Source organism: Gadus chalcogrammus, chromosome 12 (genome assembly GCF_026213295.1).
Source record: "Gadus chalcogrammus isolate NIFS_2021 chromosome 12, NIFS_Gcha_1.0, whole genome shotgun sequence".
Classification (NCBI taxonomy): Eukaryota; Metazoa; Chordata; class Actinopteri; order Gadiformes; family Gadidae; genus Gadus; species Gadus chalcogrammus.
The window spans coordinates 27,442,654-27,468,922 of record NC_079423.1 but is presented as its reverse complement, the minus strand read 5'-3'; the positions used below and the strand labels follow the sequence as shown (position 1 = coordinate 27,468,922).

General features: G+C 43.6%; 2 protein-coding genes across 4 annotated transcripts; both read right to left on the bottom strand.

Annotated features, from left to right (window-relative positions):
* Positions 1 to 1,842: 1,842 nt before the first annotated feature.
* LOC130392795 (homeodomain-interacting protein kinase 1-like) lies at positions 1,843 to 2,987 on the bottom strand. Its single transcript, XM_056603289.1, has 4 exons — positions 2,929 to 2,987; positions 2,614 to 2,718; positions 2,439 to 2,525; positions 1,843 to 2,349 (listed from the first exon to the last, which is right to left on the bottom strand). The coding sequence occupies exons 1-4, from the start codon at positions 2,941 to 2,943 to the stop codon at positions 1,843 to 1,845; spliced, it is 714 nt and encodes a 237-aa protein (XP_056459264.1). The 5' UTR covers positions 2,944 to 2,987.
* Positions 2,988 to 7,720: 4,733 nt separating this feature from the next.
* mier2 (mesoderm induction early response 1, family member 2) lies at positions 7,721 to 24,929 on the bottom strand. 3 transcript variants are annotated; one of them, XM_056604054.1, is made up of 13 exons: positions 24,704 to 24,929; positions 23,417 to 23,607; positions 22,797 to 22,910; positions 18,321 to 18,435; positions 17,451 to 17,530; positions 17,141 to 17,210; positions 16,548 to 16,699; positions 15,527 to 15,608; positions 15,031 to 15,125; positions 13,684 to 13,814; positions 12,368 to 12,501; positions 10,730 to 10,810; positions 7,721 to 9,776 (listed from the first exon to the last, which is right to left on the bottom strand). In XM_056604054.1, exons 2-12 carry the CDS (start codon positions 23,597 to 23,599, stop codon positions 10,755 to 10,757), a joined length of 1,212 nt encoding a protein of 403 aa, XP_056460029.1. In that variant the 5' UTR covers positions 23,600 to 23,607; positions 24,704 to 24,929; the 3' UTR covers positions 7,721 to 9,776; positions 10,730 to 10,754. The 3 variants fall into 3 exon arrangements, with proteins under 3 accessions (XP_056460029.1, XP_056460030.1, XP_056460031.1); XM_056604055.1 differs by having other exon boundaries at positions 9,542 to 9,776; positions 24,700 to 24,929; XM_056604056.1 differs by lacking the exon at positions 24,704 to 24,929 and adding an exon at positions 24,053 to 24,689 and having other exon boundaries at positions 9,542 to 9,776.
* Between the last annotated feature and the right edge of the window lie 1,340 nt (positions 24,930 to 26,269).

Here is a 26,269-nt window from a genome sequence, read left to right as displayed (position 1 = left end):
CTGCAGTAGCTGCTATCATTGCTGTAACACGGGGAATTGGTTAGCCTAGCGAATGTTGTACTTGCACTTGGTTCTATGAACATCCTTCCTGCTTCTGACCAGCTGTCTCCTTATTGCATTTTGGCAGATGAGGCATTTGTCTTGAAGGAACACCTCATGAAGCCATAACTGAACAACAGGCTAGAGCAATGCATCATCAAGTACAGGCTGTCGTGAGCTTGGAGGGTGGTAGAAAATTACAGTAGAATCTATAACTCAGATTAACATCTGAAAACAGGCCCAACCTGGAGGACATTGTTGTGGCTGGCTGTTCTCTACAGGAATTCCTGCAGACCAATACATGTTGGGAAGTTCTGACCATGGAGACGTCAACGATAACGAAACTGCAGCGTTGGCCATACCCTCATGGTAGTTATATTCAACCCTGCTTCTAAGAAGTGTAACATGGACATGTGACTACGTCTGCTTCCAGAGTCCAGACGCAATACCACTCGTACTCACTTCACAGACAGTATGTTTGGTGTCAACCACCAATGTTGGTCTCCCAGGCTGTAGGTTATAGTCGTCCGCATTGCATCACAGTCTGGTGGCAACCACTCTGTGTGGTTGAAATCTTAGAGAACAGGACCTACACAGTCACATCCACTCATGAATTATACCACTTCTTTAAAAATACCATCACTGAAATGGAGCCTTCTCTTTTAGGCTCCACAGCCAGACAAGGTGTTTTTTTTACTTCAAATAAAATCATTTTTTTTTATTTGAAAAAACTATTTATTAACTGGGATAAGGGGTGCTGCAGTTGGACTGGTCCGCACTGGGATAATTACAAGGGGTGCTGCAGTTGGACTGATCCGCACTGGGATAATTACAAGGGGTGCTGGAGTCGGGCTGGTCCACACTGGAATAAGGGGTGCTGCAGTTAGACTAACCCACACTGGGATAAGGGGTGCTGCACAGGGCTGCCACTCTTGGGGTCCTAACGCAGTGAGCTAACTGTGTTAGTCCTGGTCATCAGGGGCCGGGCAGCAACAGCAGACACAGCAGTAGATGATGGCTTCCGGCATGCTCTTAAACAACCTCTTTACGAGGCCTCGCTTGTTCATGTTTTTTTGGGTGACCTCTGAAAATGACAAAAACGAAATGAGTTGATGAAGCGTAAAACACAAAGTCGAAAAAGGCTTTGGGCTTCTGACAAACCTATCGGGATGTCTGCTACACCTGGCTGTCCCGCATCAGTCTCCATGGCAACCACACAGGAAGTGGTAGGCGCGGATGAAGTGCTTCTCAAACAATGATCAAGAAGAAATAGTGTAAAAAGATTGCAATTTAATCAACCAATCCACCAATCTTGATTTAAGGACCATGAAATGGTGAGTGAGCCGCAGAAAACGAGCCTACCTGTGTATTTCAAGTGTGGCAGTGTTTTCCTCAATCCTCGATTCCTCAGTTGACTCATTCAGATCACACAGAGACTTAAGTGTGGGAGTAAACCTGCAAATCAAAGTTAAGTAAATCAGTAAATCACCAAAATTATCAAGTTTACCATTGTTTATTGCCACAGTGTAATACTCATTCATACATACATGTTATTGATTATTAATTGTATCATCATAACGTCAATACAGATAGGCCTAAATGGTGAGACTTGAATATTTCAAAATCGTACTGGTTTGTTGTACTGGTTCAAGTCAATTGTACCCAACAGAATAGGAGCTCTAGAAGGCTGGCCTACCTGACTATCTCAGAGTCCAAGGATAAGTTGTATATGTCTCTAATTTCTCCTTCAGAGAAGCTCCTGTCGAAATGAATGTTGAACGCAGAACATAAGGACTCAAGTCATTAGTTGATCAAGGAAGCAGTGGAGAGTGAATGGCCCAAGTACCCTTTGCCGCTGTCGGTGGGGTCGACTGTGTCCTCCACGTCCACACTGCCCTCAGGGCAGTAGCTCTTGGGGGGGTCCACAGTGGACACAGGGTTGCTTCTGTCTTGGGGCTCCACATTTGGCCCAGGGCTGCTGCTGTTGGGGGGGTCCACACTGGAGACAGGAGTGCTGTTGTCCGGGGGGCCCACACTGGACACGGGAGTGCTGGTGTCAGGGGGGCCACACTGGACACAGGAGTGCTTCCGTCGGGGGGGGTCCACACTGGACACTGGGCTGCTGGTGTCGAGGGGGTCCACAGTGGGCTCAGGGCTGCCGCCGTTGGACTGGTTCTCTCTCCCCAGGCTGATGAAGGGATGCTCCAGCAGTGCACGTGGTGTGATGCGCTGGTTGGCATCCAGCCGGAGCATCCTCTTCATCAGGTCAGTGAAGCTGGGCGGAACGGGTCCGCCTAGAACAGTTCCTAGCTTTTGGCGAAAAAGTGAAATGATTCCGATCATTGGAAACGACACGGCCACTTCATTAACGTTCACAACGCTGATGGATCAACACCTACTTCGACCATCCCCTCCAGCGAGCTGATTAGGAACCGTCTGGTCCGGGGCGGCCTGAGACTTTCCCTCTCCTCATATTGCCGTGCCGACTGAAAAAGAGTCCCCGTTAAAGCTAGATTATAGGGACCCATGAAGACAGTTACACAGGCTGACAGACAGACACGTATATAGTGATACCTTGAGTCTCCAGATCGATCCTTTGTTGAAAAACAAATGGGTTTTCATGCCGCGGTCGAGCATTTCAACAGGGAGGTTCCCATTGGTCTCCAGGATATATCGCAGCTGAAGCACAACAGAATGGCCCCTTCAGTTATCAATCAACGATAGAACTAAATGCATCATATTCTACAATAATAATAATTGTATACATATTATAGAATATCCAATATTCAATGATCCCCACAGAGTCAGGCTTGCAGTTTGAACTTTTTCTTTGTGTAAAAGGTGCTTTGGTACATTTACTTTGAAACACTCTCTTATACTATTACCGACCATATCGTACTCCATGTTGCCGGGATAAATTGGGAAGCCAATGAACAGTTCTGCCACCACACAGCCTAGGGACCACATATCCACCATGCCTGTAAACGGGAGCCCCAGTATGACCTCTGGTGATCTGAAATAAGTTAAAGATAAAAAGGTGGAGTAACCATTGTAATCAGTAGCCGATAAGAACCAGGTCAGGATTGCTGTCAGTTACTCACCTGTAAAACATGGTCTGGATCTCCAAGCCAATTTTTGCCTTGGACACGTGATAGGATATGCCAAAGTCAATGAGCTTCACTCTAGTGTCCTGTTCTGTCAACATTATGTTTTCTGGCTTCAGGTCTGCATGAATGATCCCGATTGTGCCCAGGTATTGCAGGGCTCTAGCCAGCTGAAAAAACAATAATACATCATTATTTTATGACCATTAATGTTGACTATGTTTCCATTTCTGTTGATCTAATTCTTCTAGTCATGTAATGCTGTCAACATTTTATTTTATTTGGTTCAGTTCTAAAAGGACCAAAGCGTAAGCGTGGATGAATCATTCCAATATCCTTAACAGAATCTGACACACGCATGATACACCGTTTATTTTTTGGAAAATGATGCATTCTGTTTACAGAGCAAGAGTATATTTTCAAATAAAATGGTCAATGTTTTTGAGGTTTCCAACCACACCTGTTGCAGGATGATCTTGATCTGCATCAGAGGCAGAATGTGGTGCTCTGTCTTCTGGGTCAAGTCTCTGAGACTTCTGTCCAGGAGCTCGAACTCCAGACAGATACGGGGACCATGTCTGAAGACACCCATCCATCGCACAATCCCACACTCATCTGGGTCCAGAACTTGGAGGCGCTCTAATATGGCGATCTGAGGATAAACAGCAGGTTAAAAAGATATTTCCGATTGTGAAATAGCATTTATTTATTTAAACTTTTTTTTTTTAATAACAAATATATGTGACATCATATCATTACAACATATGTTAAAACAAATATGTCAATTATTATAGGCATATATATTTTCTATATTAAAATAACAAGATATTCATGTGTCTTTTATACCTCTTGCTTAGCCGACGCAATCATGAACCGGTCGTTTATCATGATTTTAACGGCCACCCTTTCATTGGTGGCCGTTTTGACGCATCTGACCACCTGGCCAAAGCTTCCTTCCCCTATTATCTCTTCCACCAGGTAGGAGGACGATAAGGAGGAGATCAGGCCTCCTTTGAACACACCTGGGATAAGAAGAAGCCTATATTGACTAGACCTCGACAAACAAAGATTTGTTGGTAGCCTATTTGTTCATAAAAAAAAACCGGTTAACTAACTAGCTAGCTAGTTGTTTTTTTATTGTGGCCTACGTCCTTCCGCTAACATTGGAGCCAATGGGTGTTTCAATCCCGTTTACAATTTCCTATTGAATATGAAAGCATTTCCTATTTTATATGAAAGCACGATCTCGGGCTTCACTTTGGCCATGTGTCTCAACAACGCCACCATCAGTTTTGAAAAAGACACGCATCTAATAATGTGATAAGAGCTCAGTTTAACTTGCGGCATCTAGAAAACGTTCTGAAACATAAGCCAACAAGCTGTCGATAACTTCATTTACAACGGAGCTCGTATCGAAATTGTAACTTGTTAGGCCTCTTTCTCTCAACAGACGGGGGCAATGTTGAGCCGCCGACTCGAGGCGCCCATACCGTGGCGCGCAAAACAATACCGTAAGTTGTACAAAGAGCTCACCTTCCATGTCGCTTCACCGACCTAATCAACACCAATTAATCAATATTAGAAATGTAAAAACTCTCTCTCTCGCCACAAAAAACTACTCTCTCTAATACACTCCAATGTCGCAATGCCTGATATTGTCTTTGAACAGCACATTAGTTGAATTGAAAACCATTATTACGTCATCATTTAGAACTGAAACATGTTGGTTGGTTGCTATGCGTTATTCGGAACGTTTGGGTAACGGGGAGAGAAAAATCAAAAGCTCCACTTAATAATTAAGGGCCCATCATGGCATGGTGTTTTCATGCAAAACACAAAAATTTGAAATCTATAAGAGAAATGTATGCGGACACACATGAACCAAAGGTGTATAATTGGACAATAACAATGTGAAGCAACCCTTTTTTTCTCGTGTGAAAATTCTGTTGTCTGTTGAGCAATAAGATTTGTTGCACAGCACTGGCAGTCATGTGTGTGTGTGTGTGTGTGCGGGGGCGTATTTACAGGGGGGGGGGGGGGGGGGCAGACGGCACCCCCTTAGTGCCTTGCCCCCCCCCCTTCAGAGCCTTCCCCCCCCACACTTTAGAGCCTTGCCCCACCAGCCGCCCCCCCACTTTAGAGCCTTCCCCCCCCAGATGCCCCCCCACTTTAGAGCCTCCCCCCCCAGCTGCCCCAATAACAACGTGTGTCCTTTAAAAAAAGGACAGAATTCCCACACCAGAAAAAAGGTGTTGCTCAAAGAGTCTTCCCAAAAGGTTTATGCATTTCCAAATGTCGAGCCTCAATCCCTTTTACCAAACGCAAATCCTCTTAGGCAACATGGACAATAAATCACGAAATGTGATTAGTGTGAAACAGACAGATAAGCAAGGAGGAATCCAAAGACAAGGGGAAAATATTACGAGAGCCCGAATTCACAATGCTTCTTTGTTTTTTTTTGCTTTCACCTTATCATCACGTCGAGGCAATTGCAGCTCTGATGGCCAATCAATGTGTCCCCGCGCGGCCCCTAATCAGGCAGAGGAACGCAGCTCGCCTGATGAGATAATGGTGACAGTTGATCTGCAGGGGAGAACGCTGCCAGCGACCCCCTCCCCCAACCCCTCACCAGAGCACACTGATGAATCGTCTGATGAAGACGGTGTACAAACTAACAACACCAATCAATAATACTAATTCTGAACACATATTTGCTTTTCAATGGTAGACTACACGCTCGAAAGCATTTTTTTTTTAAACTTGGTTTAAAAAACTTGGTTGCATTTAACTTGGATGCGGATTCATGTAAAATAAATATTAAACTATATTCTTATTAAATATGAATAGGAAATATAATAGAAAATATTCATACATTGAAAAAAATATTTCACAAATGGAGTCTCTTCCTTTTGTAAGATAGACACCATACAGCAAGATTCAACCAGAAAGCGATAGGAAATGGAGGAACTATCAAATTCTTCAGTCTTGTTGTTATTGAGATGACATGCTCTGTCCTGTCACATCATGTGACGTTTCAAAATGTCATGTGGCGGTCACATGTGTGGGAGGACAGTGGTTGATTCCCAAGGAGAGGACTAAGGCAAATGTATGGTCTTATAACATGTTGGGAACCGAAGACTAGGATAAAATAATAAACAATTCTCTCCACCATCCGATAGTGAAACATTTCCCATGTAGAGTGAACAGACTCAACCCAACCCTTGATTGTATAGAGTTATAGAGTATACCACAAATGAGCTGGATAGCTCCTTAATTATAAGATATGCAATGATACTGATTAGATCATATTGGATTATATTATAAGTCCTTCCATTTAAATACCTAAAATGAAACTTTTATTAACTGGAATGAAATTCTTTCCTCTGAACGTAATGTGAAGAATTCCATCGCTAAGGGTTTGAGTAGGACTATATCCTCTGTCTCTTTCTGTAACAGTGAAGGCCATCCATACCGGTGATTTTGTGCATTAATAACAGTAAATTATTTGTTAGAAGTCTGCCTACTGTCTCCATGGTGTGTGTGTGTGTGTGTGTGTGTGTGTGTGTGTGTGTGTGTGTGTGTGTGTACTAGTAGTCTTGTCCTGTCTCTGACATTAGAGGGTGGACATGGTGAAGACATGGCGCAGCTCCAGAGGCAGACTCCCAGACCGAGGTACTTTCACCAGTGGGCCACTAGAGGGCACTGAAGAACCACAGCAGACACAGAGGCATAGCACCACAAGAGGAAGCTAGAGGTACTTTGAATAGCTCGAGAATATGATGAAACAAAAGCATGTGTACACACGACGCGTGTACAAACCGCAAAGTCTGAATGGTATCGCCCAAGAGTGAGGTATCCTTGACTGCCTGCCCTTAAACTTCCCTTCATCCTAAAAGGAAATATTTAAATGGCCAAGATGCTGTGGCCTACAATTTTCAGTTGTTGCAATACTGACTCCTTCTCAATAGGGAACGTGAAGATACGTCACGCTAAAGATCCTAAAGATTCACAGCATTAGCCCCCCTCCTTCATACTGGCGCACACAGCCCCTTGTTACTCAGTGGTCAATCAACCACCTCAGTGGGCCTGGTGCCTCGGGGCTGCTGATTGGTGGGAAGGGTAACAGGTGGGCAGCCCCCCCCCCCCCCCCCCCCATTGGCGCTAGCCGGGGTGCTGATCCAACAGCTGGGGGGGGTTCAGGGTGTGTTGCAGGTCCCTGGGCATCAACGGCTCATCAATGGCCTCAAAAGGACCGCACACTAACCGCCAGCCCCTTCTCTATGCCCACTCAGGATGACCTTGGGGTAGTTATTCCGTTGTTATTTGTAGTATTTCTCATCTGGGATCAATAAAATATCAATGTTTTTGAGAACAGAGCCTTTGTCTGATATAGAATGGCCGTATATAGAGGCTCTAGCAAAGCTTGAGAAATAATATGTTTGCTGGGGAGTTCATTTTAACAGAGCCACAGCATCCTCTATAGGACAACAGGAATATTCACATGTATATTTCATATGGGAAAGGAGATATAGGCAAATTTCTGCCCTAAAAAAAGCTATGTTTATCTGGAGAGGAAAAAAAGTGACTTCAATTCTGAATGTCGATTTTAATAGTTCCTTTTTTCTTTTATGTACAAAATATAATAATTATAAACCAATAAACAACAGAGGTACAATATATAAATTGCTTAAAAAGACAAAAAGGCAGTGTACTGTGGTGATACCGTTCCCCCTTTTCTGTTTTCACTATCAGAATCTTCCGCCAGTTAACAATGCAAACACAAAGACAAATGTTGACCTCTCACTGGGTTGGACCAAAAAGCAAACGGCAGCCATGTTTGTTTGTTTGTTGTTTGTGTGAACCCAGAATAAGGAAATAAATAGAAAGGGCTATGGAGGCTTGATACCACTGAATTTGTGTCTTTAACAACAATTTGAAAAACAATAATTCCTTTTGGTTTGTAGTAGAGGCTAGAACATGTGTTTGTTTTTTACATGTGATAATCTTGCCATTCGTTCAGTCTAGCCTGGTCCACGAATCTAAACCTCCAGGAAGCGATATGCACTTATTTTGTCATGATGTTCCCGTCTGCTTTTTATACCTGATTGTAAAGTGTATTATTTTTCAACCGGGGGACAGTAAAACAGATTATCAGCTGTTCAGCCAATGAGATTTTAACAAGTGTCTGTAGACACTTGCTGAACGGAGTAATTTTTGGGCCGGTTGCGAGATTAATTGTTAGATTCGTCCAATAGGAATCCAATATGACTTCATATCCAGCGTGACCATACAGAGCAAAGTAACCAATGCATTGCTAACAAGTGCATGGACTGGCTATTGTTGAGATAAAATAAGCTATTTTTAAATGTTAATTAATCGTTGCCCTAAACGCAATGTCACAAGAATAAACGGAGCAAAGGGTTCATTTAAAAACGTTGGTATAGCCAAGAACCAGCAACGTTGTGTCAAGGACACTAGACTGCTTGATAAAAAGAAAAGGAAGATAAAAAAGGAGTAAAAAGCAGTAAAGAAAGGAAAGCAATTGATCTAAACTGGGTAAGAGGCCACTTTCGGTGATGCTTCATCGACTTCATAACTTTAGCTTCACTATACATTCACACAGGCATCAACCTGTCGTCCAATTGGCTTATTGAATTTTGAAGAGGTTGAGTATAAACACATAGTACCCGACTGATCACTTAGGCGATAAGAATTTAAATTGTTGTACTTAAGCATATAATCATATATATTTATATATAAAAAAAGTTGTGGTCAACATTTGCTATGATGTTCTAACCAGTTGGTGGACGGTGATCAACTTTGTTCATTATGCTTGCCGACAGTGAGTACACACTATTCTGTTCACCATCCCAGTACCTGCAGTCAAAACGTCCAGCCAGTGAAAAGCAGTAAACTAATGTAGTCTCCAATAGCAGCCCAAAGTTACTGATTGACAGGTCCGTCCACTAATGGGTGGACGGGGGAAGGCTGGTCAATGTGCTTCTGTTCTTAGTTCAGTTCATAGGGAGCAAGAATTACCTCCCAGGACTCGGGGAGTGGGAAACTCTTTCACCCCCCAGACATCGGACAGTTCAGAGTGGACAATGCCCCTCCTGTCTTGAACAAAATATACAAAAGAAAATTTAAGAAAAAACTCAAGATCAGTTCTCCATACAACCTCAGGAAGAAGTTCTCCGTCTGCCCTTGGTTTGACTGGGATCCATTTCCGCCCCTTCACTGGACGATTCACAGGCCTATGAAACTGCTGGAGGTCCTACAGTCTGTGGTGAAGGGTGGTGCTGTGGCCGGTGCAGGTGGGTCGGCATGGCGCTGGCCAAAGTCCCTGCCTGCAGCCCCTGGATCGGGCCATTATCACGGTCTGTGGGGGGGGGGGGGGGGGGGGGGGAGGGGATGCCCTCTGGACTGGGACGACCCAGAAGCTCAGTGCTCTTTGGAAAGGGGGGTACAGTGGAGCGCTTGGGGTGTCGGTAGGTTGGGGTGTCGAACACAGCCGCCGCCTGGGTCAGAACCCATGGGCTGATCCGTGGATGGAAGAGGAGAGCAGGGGGGAGAAGGGATGGCCGAGGAGATTCCGGGGACGGCCGTCCATCACAAGGAGCCCCGACTCACCGCCTGGCAACGAGACACAAAGACACAGTCTGTAAAACAATCTCTGCACCTTGGCGGGGTATGTTTACAGAAAGAAAGACAATCAATACTTGACATCTGGATTAAAAAAATGAAGATCAACATTAGCCGCCAGAGTGCACATTTTAAGAAGTGCAACAGACACCAATACTATAAAATACAATTATTTCGAGGATCGTTTTGGGCAAAGCTGCTTGTTGGCATTTGAATAAGTATGCTACACTAAGCTTGTCTCAAAGTCAAACTGAAAAAAAAACCATAAAAAACGCTTATGTAATTGCAAACGGTTGTAAAGGGATTTACACAGAAAACGAGTTTGTTGGGACTTTCAGTGTGATTCATGCCCTAAAAAAGATATTGACAAGCAGCAAGATGATTCTTCTACCAAACCCCATTGAGTCTTAATGGGAACCATTAACACTTCTCCAAGCACTTAGTGTTGAACTCTCAGTAGCTTTGGTGAGATGCAGAACCAGAACTTCAGTTCATACGGAGAATTATAGATCGGAGGTTGAATATCTGATGACTTATAGGTAGGTATTAATGCAGGTAGGGGTGAGGTATTTTGCATTGTGGTACTATACTATTATGATTGTTACATTACAATGTAAATCATGGGACTGGCTTTAAGGCTGATGATAGGAAACTGTTGTGGCTTTAATGGCAGAGATATTTATCTTGATTCTTCTTCATAAAATATAAGGAATCTGTTCTTTATATTACTCTTGCACATGTTAATCTGTGAATACAAACAATGTCATTTTTATTTTGTTGTAACTTTGTCTTTTTTAAATGTAATTATTTTTTGTTTGATTGTCGGCTGCCGTGACAACAAAACATCCCCATGGAAAGAATAAAGTGAGAATCGCTCCGTCTACAAGGGGGCTCATGGTGATCTCCATTTTGTTTCCCTCCCCTTCCTCAGCCGTGTGGGTTACCTGCGCCTGCGTTCTGGGGCCGAGCTCACGACTTTAACAGAAAGCGAGGAGTTCTTCTGCGCCTCGGGCGACCCTCCTCCTCTACAGCCACACATGAACACACACACACACACACACACACACACACACACACACACACACACACACACACACACACACACACACACACACACACACACACACACACACACACACACACACACACACACACACACACACACAAAATGGGAACATTTAGAATGCTTTAAAATCATTATAAAATGAGGCAAAAACCAAAAGACTTCCAAACACATGTATTCTGACAGGGAACCTCCACATACACCCATGGATTCTGGAGTGGGCATGGCCAGCGTTTCACAGAGTGTAAGGACTTGTATGGAGATGATGTGGTTGTGAAATGCTATGCAAACATATTCAGGTCAGGAGAGAGATCACCCTGATGGCGCCTGAACACAGGAGGCAACGCCACTTTTTGACTAGCTAATGCAGTGGCGGTCACCTCAACCCACGAAATTAAGCTAAAACTAATCTCGGAATATTTTTTTTATTTTTTTTTCCAAAGACGAAACTGAAATGAAACATTCCTAAAGTGCACCAGGATAAGGGTCACCCGGTCATTGTGATTTGGCGGTTGTAGAGATAAGAGGTTAAGTTGACACTCCTTTGGATTATTGGAGTAAGGTTGACACTCAACTTTAGTTCATATCTAATTAATACACATTAATAGTGTACAAGTAAACCCACGTCAGTGCTTCATGAGAAACCAAACTCTAACCTGTGGCTCATCTCAGGGAACACGTTGCTAAACTGTTACTCTACTTGTTGCAGTTGTTATTGTTGTTGTTAGTTGTGGGAATACGTTATCTCCTCCATTGAACGGTGCTAAGGTCAAGTGGTCGGGTGCATCACAGAAATGGGGTTTGCAGCTCAGTGCTCTGCCTTGTCCATTCGAGATGCTTGAGCAAAAAAGTCTGCCAAGTTGAGTCTGGCATGAATTACAGTGACACAACTGAAAGCTAAAAATACACCATTGGTTGGAGTAAAATTAAGAAATAGCTTGATTTTATAATTAACCATAAAGGAACACTATACAAACATAATCTATTGATTGAATGGCTCCTACGTTTTCTGCTCACACACATATACATGAATCAATAAATGATAACGGTCAAAGTAATATATTATAGTCAATACAGGACATAGTGCCTAAAGCCTTGCCTGTAAAACCTATAAAGACCCACTGGGCCATTCCTACCAAAAAAATACATCTGTTTTCCCCAACCTATTACCAAGAATTCTGGTATACATTACATCTCTGCATTGGCATCAAAGCATTTGTCCAATCACATTTCTCAAGGCGCAGCTCTACCATAAGCACTTTCCACTTTTTGAAAACCCATGTCACGCCCCGGCCTCCGGTTTTATGCGGACGCTTCTTGAAAGACGTTCTAAAAATGCCGTCTGACTTCCGTTTGTTAGAGCCTCTAAGTGCAATGGAAAACACTTCAATGCTGCAATACTGCAATCAATCTTTCTAAACACCATGTCACATTTTACATCTGAAACACATTAGGGTTCGTCCTTGGCTGATCCCCCTCAAACTCTTTACTTGTGCTGAAGAAGGGCTGAGGACCCTACCTGGTTTGTCGGGGCGTTGTGCCGTCGACGGGGCGAGGTTCATCCTCTGTGCTCTGAGGGGTTTGTGGGAGGAAACTTTGGCGTTACCGTGGCTCTCTAGCGGCCTGAGGTCCTCGTACTGATCCGCATCCTCCCTGTGAGAACGACATGGGGTGGGGAGCAGTAACATTACTTTATGGATAACAATTTGAAAGCGATTTACAGGCATACTCGGAGGGCAGATGGAGGACAAAATTTTAATTAACGGAACAAAAGTTGCCGTTAATTAAAAAAAAGAGCTCCAGTGCGTTATAGATAATCAGAAAGAAAAGGTATTCTTTAATCATAGTTATGAAAGTCAAGTGCGTAATAGTTAGGCACTTGAGTAGAAACAGAGAGACATTTTAATAAAGTGCACTCTAACCGCAACACAAGTGCTACAAACGAGGAAGTTGGTTTACGACCAATAAATTAAAAAACTCAGGTCGCTACGTCCTACAGTTCCTTGTTATATTATGAACAAACTAATTGACCTAGAGGATCAATTTGTTCTGGGTTGAAGCTTGGTCATTCATCAACTTGCAAAAATCCCCTCAAAGAAAACACAAAACCAAAAAAGTTATGGATTTGTTTCAGCAAAACTACGGTAGTTAAAAGCATCAAGTAGGCCAATATATTAGTCAACCAGACAGGAAAACCAAAAGAAATGTAGAAACAGAAGAACAGTTTTTCCACCGTCTAACCACCAGACCTCAGCAGAAAACAGTTCTCTAAACCAGCAGTAATGGCTGCTCTGATCATAAAAACCGCCCTCACGCCAAATACTCAGAATGGGAGTGACTGGTCGTCATTTGATATGACTATCTGACGACTCAAAGACCAATCTGGTCTCAGATGTGTAGAATTTGCTGAATTAAAATGCACAATATAGTTTATAATCCCCAATATAAGAGGACAGTGATATCTACACTGTTTCAAGACAAATTCTCAGAAGAAGTCCAGACTGATTGTTCAGACTGATGTGTCCCGTCATAAAAAATAGATGTGGACAATTTTGAGGGTGGGATGAGGTTTATCAAATATTTTGCTGGTGATTTATTAAAAGGTAAAAAAATGTTAAGTGTAATTGATTAACTATTGGTTTCTGATGAATTCACTCCACTGAGTGTACTATATACACTGTGTTTCATAAAATAAAAAAGGTGTCCTTCTGGTCGAATAGCACAAATTGAAATGACCAATGTTGATGCTGTTTTTTTTTTCCCATTGCATGTTTCCTAGACGGGGTCGTTGAAGTGAACCCAGATTCTGTCGGTCTGGTGTGCAGTGTGACTCACATGTTCCCGGACTGCAGGGTGAACTTCCTGCGGCCCATCTTGGGGGCCGGTTGTGTGAAGCACTCGTGGCGTTCAGACTTCTTCCACAGGTAGTAGTACTGCACACACTCCCCCACCGAGCGTGTCCGTACCTGCGGCAGAAGAAAGGAACAAAAAAAACGAGAATTCAGCCACCAAACCAGTCTCTAATGAAGTTTATGGTAAGGTGGTGACATTTTTACATTTAGGGCCTTTAGCAGATGCATTTATCCAAAGCGACTTACAATAAGAACATTTTTCAGAAGAAAGTAAAACAATATATCGCTGGTGCTACAGTAAAGGATGTTCATAGAACAAAGTGTCAAGCACTTACAATTATTAGGCTAACCCATTCCTCGGATACAAAAAAGACAGCTAGGATAAGATAATACACAATGCTAAGTACTATTTTTAGGACGTACAACATACAATAAATGCGTACATTAGGTGCCATACATGATGACATACTAGCACCACAGGTCAGATTCCAGACACAACATCCACCTCGTAGGTTCTGAACACAGTCTCAGAAACAAAAATGTTGAGTTCTCGGGGCATATGTTCCACCATGGGTTAATGTTTGCGTATTTTAGATTGGTGCAGCCTCCAGCCCATATTCTAGTTCACCAAACTGCTGAACAGGACAGTAGATTAAAATCAACCTGGTCTCACAGGAATCCGTGAAATGACTACGGACGAATAACTCGAAATCCGTGGACACATCACGGAAACACGCCGATTTCCGTGATGTGGCCACGGAATTCGCTCCAATGCAAGTTAATGACGCTGGTGTTCCGTGGCTCACACACGGATCCCCGTTTCAACGAGCGAGTCGACCACGGGGGCTTAACTCAAAACCGGGGGTGGTCTCACTGAAACACTTAAATTGTCCTTGATGCGTCCACGGAAGTTGCTCCAATGCAAGTAAATGACAATGATATTCCGTGGCACACACACAGATTCCCGTTTCAATCTGTGTGTGTGCTCCCGTTTCAATCTGTGCGTGTGCCACATTTGACCACAGCGGGGGCTTAGATCAAAATCCGTGGTGGTCTGACGGAATCACTTCAATTGTCCGTGATGTGGCCACGGAATTTGCTCCAATGCAAGTAAATTACACTGTTATTCCGTGGCTCACACACGGATATCGGCGTGTTTCCGTGATGTAGCCACGGATTTCGAGTTAAGCGTCCGACCATAGTAATTTCACGGATTCCTGTGAGACCATGTTGATTAAAATAGACACACAGGGCATCCTTGCTCTGCCATTCAGCACGCAGGCGAGCTAACGCATGTTAACCCTGGCCTCCAGAACACGAGGGGGCTCACCTTATTGGCCTGTATGAGGTTGAAGTTCTTCCCGTAGGCCCGGTAGCCCTGCTGGAAACCCAGACCCTCCTCCTCACTCCAGGAGCACAGCTCATCTACACACACACACACACACACACACACACACACACACACACACACACACACACACACACACACACACACACACACACACACACACACACACACACACACACACACACACACACACACACACACTTCAGTTTTTCTGATTTTAAATATTTAGTAGTTAATAGTTTCAATACATTTTCAATAAGTACAGCTTTAAAAAGTTGAATTCAAATTGAAACATTTCGTAGCCACGGATATGGAAATGTGCATTTCAATTTATTAATCAACCTTAATTTATTAAAGTTGTCGTCTCCTGAGATGGTAGCAGCCGTGTCAATCGGTTTTCAATCCGGGGTTAACGTTTGCTTTTGTCTTGTTGTACAAATGGTTATTTTGATATAAACAGAAACAGAAATATACTTGCCATTGAACACTTTCACATTAAAATGTAATCTTCTTAGGGCTTCTTCTGCATTGAAGTTGCATTTCACCAGTTCATAGAGGGCCTGAATGTGAACAGTTAAAATAAATTACAACATATCTTTTCAAAATGACATTTCAAGGCGATGAGTATAAAACTACATGTGTAACATATAATAATGACAATTATTATTAGTGCCATATATTTTTTAACCCATATTCAACGAAGTACGCAAACCTTAAAAATTAGATAAAGAAGAAACCCTAACATCAAAAGAGCAACATTCCCATGGTCAGCCTAGCTGCTTTACCTCCTTGGCTACTGTTGCCCGGGGCTACACACTACTCCTTTACATTCACTAAATGCTCCTTCGGGAGTGGTCCCTAAGTAGAACAACTAGCTTGCCGTATGCAGTAAGCCAGGGGTTCCCTAGCCCCTAATTCACACCAAAACCGTCACTTAAGCACATAGTAAGCGTCAAACGCTTCTTATGGACTTCTATAACGTCTAGTTTCAGACTGTCGTGAAAAAGTGTCTTCCAAGCACAGTTAATGACAAACATTTCTGTTTTAAAATGTGTATTTATGATAATAAATAATCATAAACAAATATTGATTTTCATGATTGTTATTGTCTCATCCCATGGGGCAGTGCTCTGAATGAAACAACTTAAGTAGGCTGCAGTTCACTTACCGGCCAAAGGGGCCAGTAATGAGAACGATTCTCAGACCGATGCATGACATCTTAAACCGAGGAAAGTAGACTCACTCTGTTTTAAAGAGGTAAAGACGGTACCTATAATAGACTTTACCGTTAAAAACAAGTGCAAAGACACAACACTGACGCTCCGCTTAAGTGAACATTTTGTGTGCAATTGGGTAAACACACTGTGTATAATCGGTGAAACATAATACACATCTGACCTTTTACAGTTTACGGTCATCCCATGACCTACCGCATCCCGAGGTGCGACCCGTTTATGTGCCGCGACCTACAGCTTGAGAACCCTTGCGTGTCACGCTACCTGCTCGTTGTCGCGGAGGGTGTCCCGGTGTGCATTAGTGTAGGGCGCCACCTCCTGGGCGCTGGGGGCCTGGGCGCTGAGCAGGAATCCCTCCACCTCCTGTGGGGGCAGCACCCCGGGGCTCCACAGCAGCTGGTCGTCACCGTCATAGGCTGAAGACGGAGGGAGGGGGAGGGGAGAGGAGGAGAGGAAGAAGGGAGGATAAGGGTTAGGGTTGGATCACGGTACAATTAAGGAGATAAGGCAAGGCAAGGCAACTTTATTTATGTAGCACTTTTCATACACAAGGCAGACTCAAAGTGCTTCACATATAAACATTGTCATACAATAAAATAAAATAAGAATGTATGTTGCAGGGATGGGAGAAAGTGTATGAAAATAAAAGGAGGGGCCAATAGAGAGAGACATAATTATATTAAAAAGGGACGAAAAAATAAGGTGGGATTGAAAAAAAATACCAGTAAAACCCATTGGTGGTCTACGCAGGCACGAGCTCTTTCTGTTATCTCGGCTGAGCCACTGCATGAGCAGCATGGTGAAAGGGACGAGGGGAGGAGCCGTGTGGGGACTAGGTGTGAGTGTTGGGGGCTTACCTCGGCCCTGGGAGCCGTACGGGCTGAGCGGAGGGATCTGGGCCTGGTACATAGAGCCCACCATGATATCCTGGCAAGACAGAGTTGGTACGACAGTCATGAGCAAACCACAGAGGACAATGTGATTTGATGGATTTATTCATGATTATATAACCATGCATGCCATTTGGCTTTTTATTCAAAGCATCTTACGACACCCCAAGTGAGGGGGGGGGGTCACATTAGGAATTGAACTGCTAACCCTGGCAGTGTTAATGCCATTCAGTGGGGTTAAGAGAGATTATTAAACGTGGGAGCTCCAGCGGTTTACCTTGCGTTCTCCATTGGAGGGAACGAAAGCACCGTCTGAGTCTTCTTCTGAAGAGCCAGCGTCGGCCTGTTTGTCTCCACCTGAGAGACAGCATGTTGTTCACTCCGTTAACACCCAGACATCCCAGGGACAGCCATGATGTCATTTTTCGTACTTAAAAAATGCACAAATCAAGATGGGTATGTCAAGGCCAGTGACAGGTCTTAAAATGAAAAATACAGAGCAGGAATTTCTCCGGGCTGTATTTTTCCGCTGGGCCTCGAATAGGACCAATACCATTTCGGATTAGAAAATTGTATAGCGTTATTTCGCTTCCGTTCTGAAACTGACATGTTGCTTGGCTTTAAACAGGAACGCTGTGCTTGCTTATTTTATAACGTTAACAAATGCAAATGTTGTTTGGCCATAAAGGGAATTTCCACAACAAGGAAACAGACCACATTCCATCGACTTCTCTATGCAGCTGGCCGAGTTAAAGCACTCTCCTTGCTACACATGGTGCATTTGATTCAAGCAGCTTTTGCACCCCTAGGATGAAAGAAGGTGACCTATATCAGCACATGATCTGGTATAAGAAAGAGGTCTTCATCATCGGATTTACACTGATTTAGATATAGATATCTATATAGATAATATTGGTAAACACACAGACAAAAAAAAAGAACGCCGAAACATTCCTCATAACAAAGCCTATTACTTTTTTTTTTATTAAATATGCATCCAAAAAGCCAGAGAAGGTGCCTGTAGCGAAGTTATACGACAGGATAGGGAAAAAGAAAGAGAGAGAGCAAGAGAGCTTGCGAGAGCGAGAGGATGTGACAATAACCAAAAACAGTAGTGTGAAAGTGAAAGAGAAAGTGTGCGCGTTACCTTGCAGTCGTCTCAGCAGATCAGAAGGGTTGGAAGTATAGGAGGGCGCAAGGTCTTCATCGGCCGACGGATCCTCTTCCTCGTCTCCTACAAACATGTCCTCGGTCACCTGAACCTGGGACAGGAAACAACAGTCAAAGCCGTCCTGTTGGTAAAATTTATAAAAGAGTGCAAGAGCAAGCAAACCCAATTTTTTTTCTTTTCATCGTGGTAATGGGTTTTATAGGATCGTCAACATAGTACCATGTCATTTCGTCACTGTTACTGATATAAGACCCCGATAAAAAAGGGGTAATTTCCTATGTTTTCGCAATTCTCCCCAACACCCTATGTAAACCTTCAACTCTGCTCCAAACGCAGATAGCGTTCTCTTCGTGACGTCTGAGGGCCTTTTCCGAGGCACTCAAACGTCACGACCAAGCGGCAACGTCGGAGCGGCGAAGTGTGTGTGGATGGTTCGCTTTTTGCGCACTTGTAATATAACACCACAGTGCGTGTGGATGGAGAGGTTGCGTCTGAGCGGCAGTTTATTTAATGTAAACGTCCTGGAGCACGCGTGCGAGTGACTTCTAAGTAACGCGTTAATACAGTAACCTAACTACTTTTTCATGTAAAAAGTAAAGTTACGCGCAACTACTGGAAATATGGTGACGAAACATAGTTCCTCTTCCAATTCCGCGCAATGTTACTTTACCAGGGACAGATTTGACAGCGATACTTCTCAAACATTATGCTATTGCGCAAGCGCGCAGTAGTCCCTTCACAAGCTCTCATTCAACACCGTACGAGACAGACGCTGGTAGCGTGAAGCTGTCTCTGCATATCAGACATTGCTTCCGCAGGCGTTTTCCAAAGCCAGTCCTTACGACAAAATGCCAGCGGTGGAACGAGATAACAAACGCCATCACTGTTTACCTGTGTAAGGACATGGTTCCCCTTCAAAATGTCGATAGAAAGGGCTTTAAAGAAATGGTCAAAACACTTCATCCCAGGTAAGCGTTACCTGCCCGCACACACTTCAGCCAAATTGAGATGACAAAACTATGCGGCAAGGTCTGCAAGCAAGTGGTGAAACAAATCCATACTATTAAAGGGATACTTCACTGGTGGAGATTTGAAGGTTGATAAAATAAAAAATCATATGTATTATAAATGTGCAAAAAAAAATTGAAATCGGTTCATCCTAGCCTGAGAAAAGGCAGAAAGTGTCTCTCTGCCTCAAAAGGTAAAAAATCCTCCAACTACCACAGTGCATTGCGCTCGCTGCACCGCCCGCCTGTTTCCGTTTGGAGGGGGAAGGACCCATGGTCCTAGCGAGAGTGTTAGCGCGAGCAAACTTTGTGTAAACATATCCCCGTGATACGTGGACTAGCATAGACTTCTGCCCTCGTTTTTTCAAACGCATCATTTGTATATTACTGTACAGCATAAAAACATTTGCTAATTACAGTATCTCAGCATATCAAGTATTTGTACTCAACTTTTCTCCCCAATTGAAATAAGTGTTTGTCTTATACAGTAGGCCTACTTTAGTATGACGGCACTTGGGTTAGTAAACAAATCACAACAACCAACATGAATTTGAAGTTTTATTCATGAAAAAATATGAACTATTTACAAAAATTGAACGTGTAGTGTGCGTTTGCTAGAGTCAAAATAGTCACAGCTCATCTTGAGCATCTACTGTCTCCTGGTAGCCACGGTACTGCCCATCTTGTGATGGGTAATTAGCTGGCCTGGACAACACAGGAATAAGATACTGTCTAAGAAAGAAAGAGAACAACATTAGCAAAGCAAGAAAAATTATGCCTCGAGTAGCCTATCATTACACGGACTTCAAGCTAACGTAACGTAGCCTATGATCTGCCAATAAGATCGGCTACTTTCGGATAGCTACATTGTCAGGTTCCCCGGGACTCAAAACTATTGTAGCCAATGTGTTAGTAAAAAAACAAACACTTACTCTATGCTCAGACGTCTGTTGCTCCCGGCGGGCTTTGGCTGGTGTTTCCAGTACACTTTCTGGGTCCGGAAATATGTATCCAATACCCAACTGTTCAGATAAGGCATAAAGCCTGGGGTGCGAAACTCCGGTGATCAACAACACACACGTCCGTGTCATCCTCCGATTCCATGATTTCTTCCAAAAGAAATTGGCACCGCTGGAATTCTCGGCAGCAGACAGACTCTTGTTCTGTGTCCATTGGCGCACAGTGTGAGCACAGGCACCGCCAATCCGCCCCCATCGAGCCATTGCAGGCTCCTCGTCTGCGGCAGGCAGGTTGTCTGCCTCGGTTATAGCGGCGGCAGCGTCAGCCGCCTCCTGTTCCTCCATAGCCCTCAGCTGCTCGTCACTATATTGTGGCTCATAAAGGTAGCCACGAACATCCGTTTCTACCATAACTTCTTCAAAATCCCAATCCTCCATATTGTGTGTCTGCGTATTCAGTATCTTCGGCCATGTTTTCTGCAGGTGAAGTCTAACTCACTGGCACTGATCTGTGATAGGTCTGTTAGCGCATTAGGTCCCACCCCCTATGGGCGGGTTTGAAAGGGGGGGACTAGTGCTTGTAGTCGCAATAGAAATCCCCCCTCATGCATTTCCTTCTGGCAATGAAAACCTTTGCTTCATTGCCAGAAAGAAGTGTAAGAGGTAAATACGTATTGCTCCCGTCTCGGGGGAAAATGAGATTGCATGACCATTCAAAAATATGACTGGGTAACCAACAATACAAAGCTTAATGCAAATGGGTGGAGTGTTCCTTTAAACATCAGTGTTTTTCAGAGATGTAACTTGAATATTTTTTTTAATGCAGTTTTGCTCCCTTACCAGTATTTTACCCCTTCAGAAGCAATAATATCGTAATTTGAAGAAACAATTAACATAGCTTGTCCTACCTTGATATACTGTACATTTTAGTCCATACCGTACAGCCCTAATTTGAAGGAACTATCTTATATTAAATTCGAGGGAAGCCAAGCTTTTTGGAGCAAAAACAACAGCTATTTGTTTGCTTGATTCAACTAACGTTAGCTACCGCTTTTTTGAATTGATATAATTTACAATAATATTGTATTTTTAGGACAGAGTCAACGCCGAGTAGGCCTACTGCACGAACGCAGATCTTGCATAAAGTTAGTAAATTCTAACAACATAGGGCTATTTAGATAAATAACCTGGCAAGGGTGTTGTCCTAGGCTAATACACCAACAGCAAATGTGTGTATAATAAAGGGCTACATTTTCCAAGTCTATCATTTGAAATCTTTCCATTGTATTGTGTGTTACAACGTAATGAATATTCACGCTAAATCCCGCCCAGGGTAGCTCAGAATTCGAGTAGCCGTATATCCGATCAGTCCTTGGGCCGATGATTCCCCCTCCCCCAATTGCAATTTCTGCATGCTAATAAATGTTCTAAACAAAAACCTATTGTGCCCCCATTTTTTTTTCCTTTGCTCGCACATTTTTTAACTTGGGGGCATACGCCTCAAGCTTCGTACATACTTGTCGAATAGCCGACATGGGTCACTACTCTCTACATTACCGGTGTAGCAAAAAGGGTACCGCCGTAGTTTACGTGCTCCAGATATGCATGTACACGTCGGCTGGCAGAACCAAGCCAGCCGACGGTGTAGGCAAGCAGAGGTAGGATTCAACCTTTACCTCTTCACTTATTAAAGACATGCCTCTGAAAAACAATTGACTGCTAGTCGCTTGGTATGAAAGGATCTGCTAAGTGATTAAATGGCAAATAAAGTACTATCAATTAATCGTTCTTCGATCCATACGTCGGTCACGGTCTGTAGGACACTGAAGATGTACAACAAGCTATCTTGTGCTTTAAAGGGTAAAAAGTCGTTTTGCGTGTCGCTGTGGCCTACAGCAAAGGCCTAGGGTTGCTCTTCTCTTCGCCGGTTACCATCATGTGACGTTTGATTCATGTGTTTCCAAGGCCTTTATAGGACAAACGGTTACAGATAAAGCTGGGAACACATACAGCGCAAGACACACCAGTGGAGATCGCCTGAAGGTACATGGCCCACAGAAGACACACTAACGTCTGTTATTTTGTTCCCCAGGCTGCCATTTAGAAAACAACTCAACTTCTAAAGGATGTTTTACTATTGATAGAGCCTTATCACAGCATTTTATGCCATTTTAGGGCTAACTAAAAAGGTTTTGAAGAGAGTAGGCAGGTATCACCAAGTTGGACTATTTTGCAGTGGTGGGTGCGACCGCTCCTTAACCACTTCTTAAAACCCCTCACATTCCTCCGCACACTCAAACTTCCAACATTGCCTCCGCCAGGTCTCCCCTCCAAGGCTAGAGATGCCTTGCTCAGGGGACTTCAGTCAGGAACGTGCTGGAGAACAGAGAACCAGGGAACCTCCCGGTTGCAGGTTTGTCACATGCTCTACCTTCTGAGCAAAAGCAGGAGACCACCCCCCCCCCCCCCCCCCAAGCGTTGCTCACCTTGTCCAGTGTGATGTGGGGCAGGTGGCAGCCGTCCCTGCCTGGCTGTAGGAGCTGGCCCGGCACCTCGTAGCCGTACAGAGCCAGCAGCTCCTCCAGGGGAAGCTCGCTGGCCTTGAAGCACAAAGGAACACGGAGGAGGAACGGGTGGGCAGGATGGGAAGAGATAGAGGACAATTGATTTACCAAGAGCAAGGTTACTATGACCTCTGGTAACACAGTAGAGCTTTGCCAGCAGTTAAAGCACGTTTATTCTAAGTAATAGAATAATTGTGAATAAAAGGTTATCCTTAAGTCAAAAAACTCCTGATATCTTTTAATTTCACATTTATTTTGACGGATTAGTCTCATTGAGGTTTAGCACTAAGTTTTACCAAAGAGACCTAGTTAAGAAAACGGGTCCATTTGAAATAGTAACTACTTAGTGTACAACTACATGAGTTTTAACGAGCGTCATGTATCCATGGAAGTTAAAAGCGCCAACTTTTAACTTCCATGGATATAATGTGACGTTGCGATGAACCGTGGCTTCATTTGGTCTACTTCATACCATATCTAGAGTTTAACAACGTCAAGACAACTATATTGAGCACCAAGTTAAGAGCCAAGAGCCAGCCTACTGTTTGGGACGGAGCTGCCATCTTCATGGGGAGAGGACGTGGCTGGAGCAGTTGGCGGTTCTCCAAGTCCTCTACGGCAGTCTGTGTGGACCCCTGCTGCTGTGACTGCTGCTTGTGGCCCTCATCGCTGGATCTCCACACCCTCGCTAGGCCATACGGACCACACTCAGGCCGTGAACCCATTTAACCTTCTACGGGCCACACACACACAAACACACAGTTGATATTTTGAAACATCCTACTTAGCATTTGGCCACTAATGATTCAAAACAAACAAAACAAGTGTGAAGTTAAAGAAGTATATTGCGGGGTAAACATGAGAAGTACAGCACACTTCAACAGGTGTGCATGTATGTGCGTGAACAGAAGAAGTGGGGTGGTTGATCTTTGCTCGTTTCATCATAGATCGGCTGACGTTTTCTGATTCACTTATCGACGAGGGCCACTCTTAGCCTAATCGGCAGGCATCGCAATGCGTTATTTTATGCGTTAAAAAGTAGGTTGAACTTAACTTTTAAAAGTTATAAAACTTGTACGGCAAGAAAAACGACAGACGAAAGCAAACATTGAAGACACAGGAGACATTATAGCTGGCTAGTTTTTTTGCAAACGACCGAAGGAGACGTCTAGACTCACTGACGTCTACACACCCGAGAACCGACGCTTCAACCACTTTCCCAAAATACCCGATCGTTAGAATGACCATACCGATCAAAGCGTGCTTTAAAAACTAAAAGTTAAACGCGTAAAAAGTTGAAAAGTCGTGTGTTTCTCGCCCACCCCCACGTCTCACCCCGCCCAGTGGCGCTTTCCTGTAACTCGGGTGCTGAACGCTCCTTCCTCTCTCTCTGACTCACTACAAGTGGCTGGAGTAGGAAATAGTCTTTTCGTGCACATCCGAACAGGCCGGCAGAATAGTTTGGTCGGCTAAAAAGTCTGACATCGTTCTTAAAACTTCAACCAGCCGCTTTGATACCACAGAGCACGTCAGAAATAGTTCAGCGCCACTTTATATCCATCAGCCTTTACTGTTTTAACGCCCAGGCGAAGGGGAATGAGTGTTTAAAGCGACGAACGCGGAGTGCGGCGGTACGATACACAGAGAGAGCGAGAGAGAGCTTCTCCCCTATTTATACTTCCCCGCTCGCTCTCACACAAAGTTGACCGGCGGAGAGACGGTTCGACCCGCGAGGCAGGATCGATGTTGACGTCCCGATTCGTGATAAAAAACGGCTCGCTTTCTTTCTCGTTCGCTCATTGCATTCCTCATTTTGCTCACTTACTTACCTCCGCCATTCCTTTTCTGCGCAGGCTTGCAGTATTGCCCGGATGTTGTAGATCTGCTCTCTGTACAGCTCGGGGTTATTGCAGTAACGTTCGAGCCCTGCAACTGCAATTGTTTTTCTCTGTACCACAAACTACAGCAACGCACAACGTAGGCAAAAAAAACACACATGCAAAAAATACATAAGGGTTTTATCTCGATACTTTTGATTCACCCCACGTGATGCGTGTCAACGGCGTGTGACGACCATGACCCACTGCCCAACTTTATTTCTAAAGTTTTCCTGTGCCTGTACATTTTTGTGACATAGCTACTATAATAGTCGATGATATGATACAATTAAATAATGGTGCATACCGCATCGTTTATTATTATTGCGGGTAGGATGCAGTACAATAAATTAAAGGCTGAATAATGAAAGAAGCATGATAAGATTCTAAATGAATGAATTTGAAATAAGGCTGAAAGAATGTTTGTATTTTTTCAATATCTCGTGACAACAATATTTTAAGAAGACAGTGATTGAGAGAAACAGTTTGTTGTCACTATCAAGAGATCACGTGATATTTTCCAATACACGAGGGGAACTATACAGTGATACAGTGTCTTCCATGGAATGATGGTCGATGTGACGTATAGGCCTATAGATCATGGCTCCTATGTAAACTTTGGGCGGGGACAAGTCCTGGCCAAAACAGATAAAGAAGTCTAGCAGTGCAGCATAAATGGTCGTTATCTCTTTCAAGAGACCACCAAAAAAATAAATTTGTAAAAATGAACGTTATATTATGTATTATGTAGGCTTGTTTGTATGTGAGTGGTTTAAAATTCGGTTGCATACATAGCATAAAACACAAATAAAGGTTCTCCATCATGTAATAATGTGTAGTGTATCGAAACCAAAACAGTGTGTGGTTTTGATATTTCTGCATTACAATGTATAAACATTCTTTGGAACTATTTCTAGATAAAGTGATAGGGCTGAATTAGCGCCACAAAGATGGGTGATAGGCCCTAATCCCTGCTCCAATTCAACAATATAAACCAAGCCCAGAACAACAGCTGTTAATAATTATCCCTTAAGGACAATAAAGACTCCCAACCACAAAGTGCCGTAAAATTTTAAGAATGTCTTTCTTAATTGTGCTGACCTAGAAAGCATGGAAGGAGCTGCTGCCCATAGAGTATATTACACACATGGTATTCCATTGGTATACCAAAATGTATACAAATGTTGAGAAATAAAATAACCTCACTCACACACACACACACACGCACGCACGCACGCACGCACGCACACACACACACACACACACACACACACACACACACACACACACACACACACACACACACACACACACACACACACACACACACACACACACACCCACACCCACACCCACACACACACACACTCAAACCCAAAAAAATGGGAGCAAAGATAAACATGAATTTAAGTGATGGATTCCTTTATTCATCCTGATTAGCCAGTAAGTACATTGCTCTGCAAAATTCACTTTAAAAATTCCAATGGGAAGCAATTCAGCAGTACAGACAAACCACAA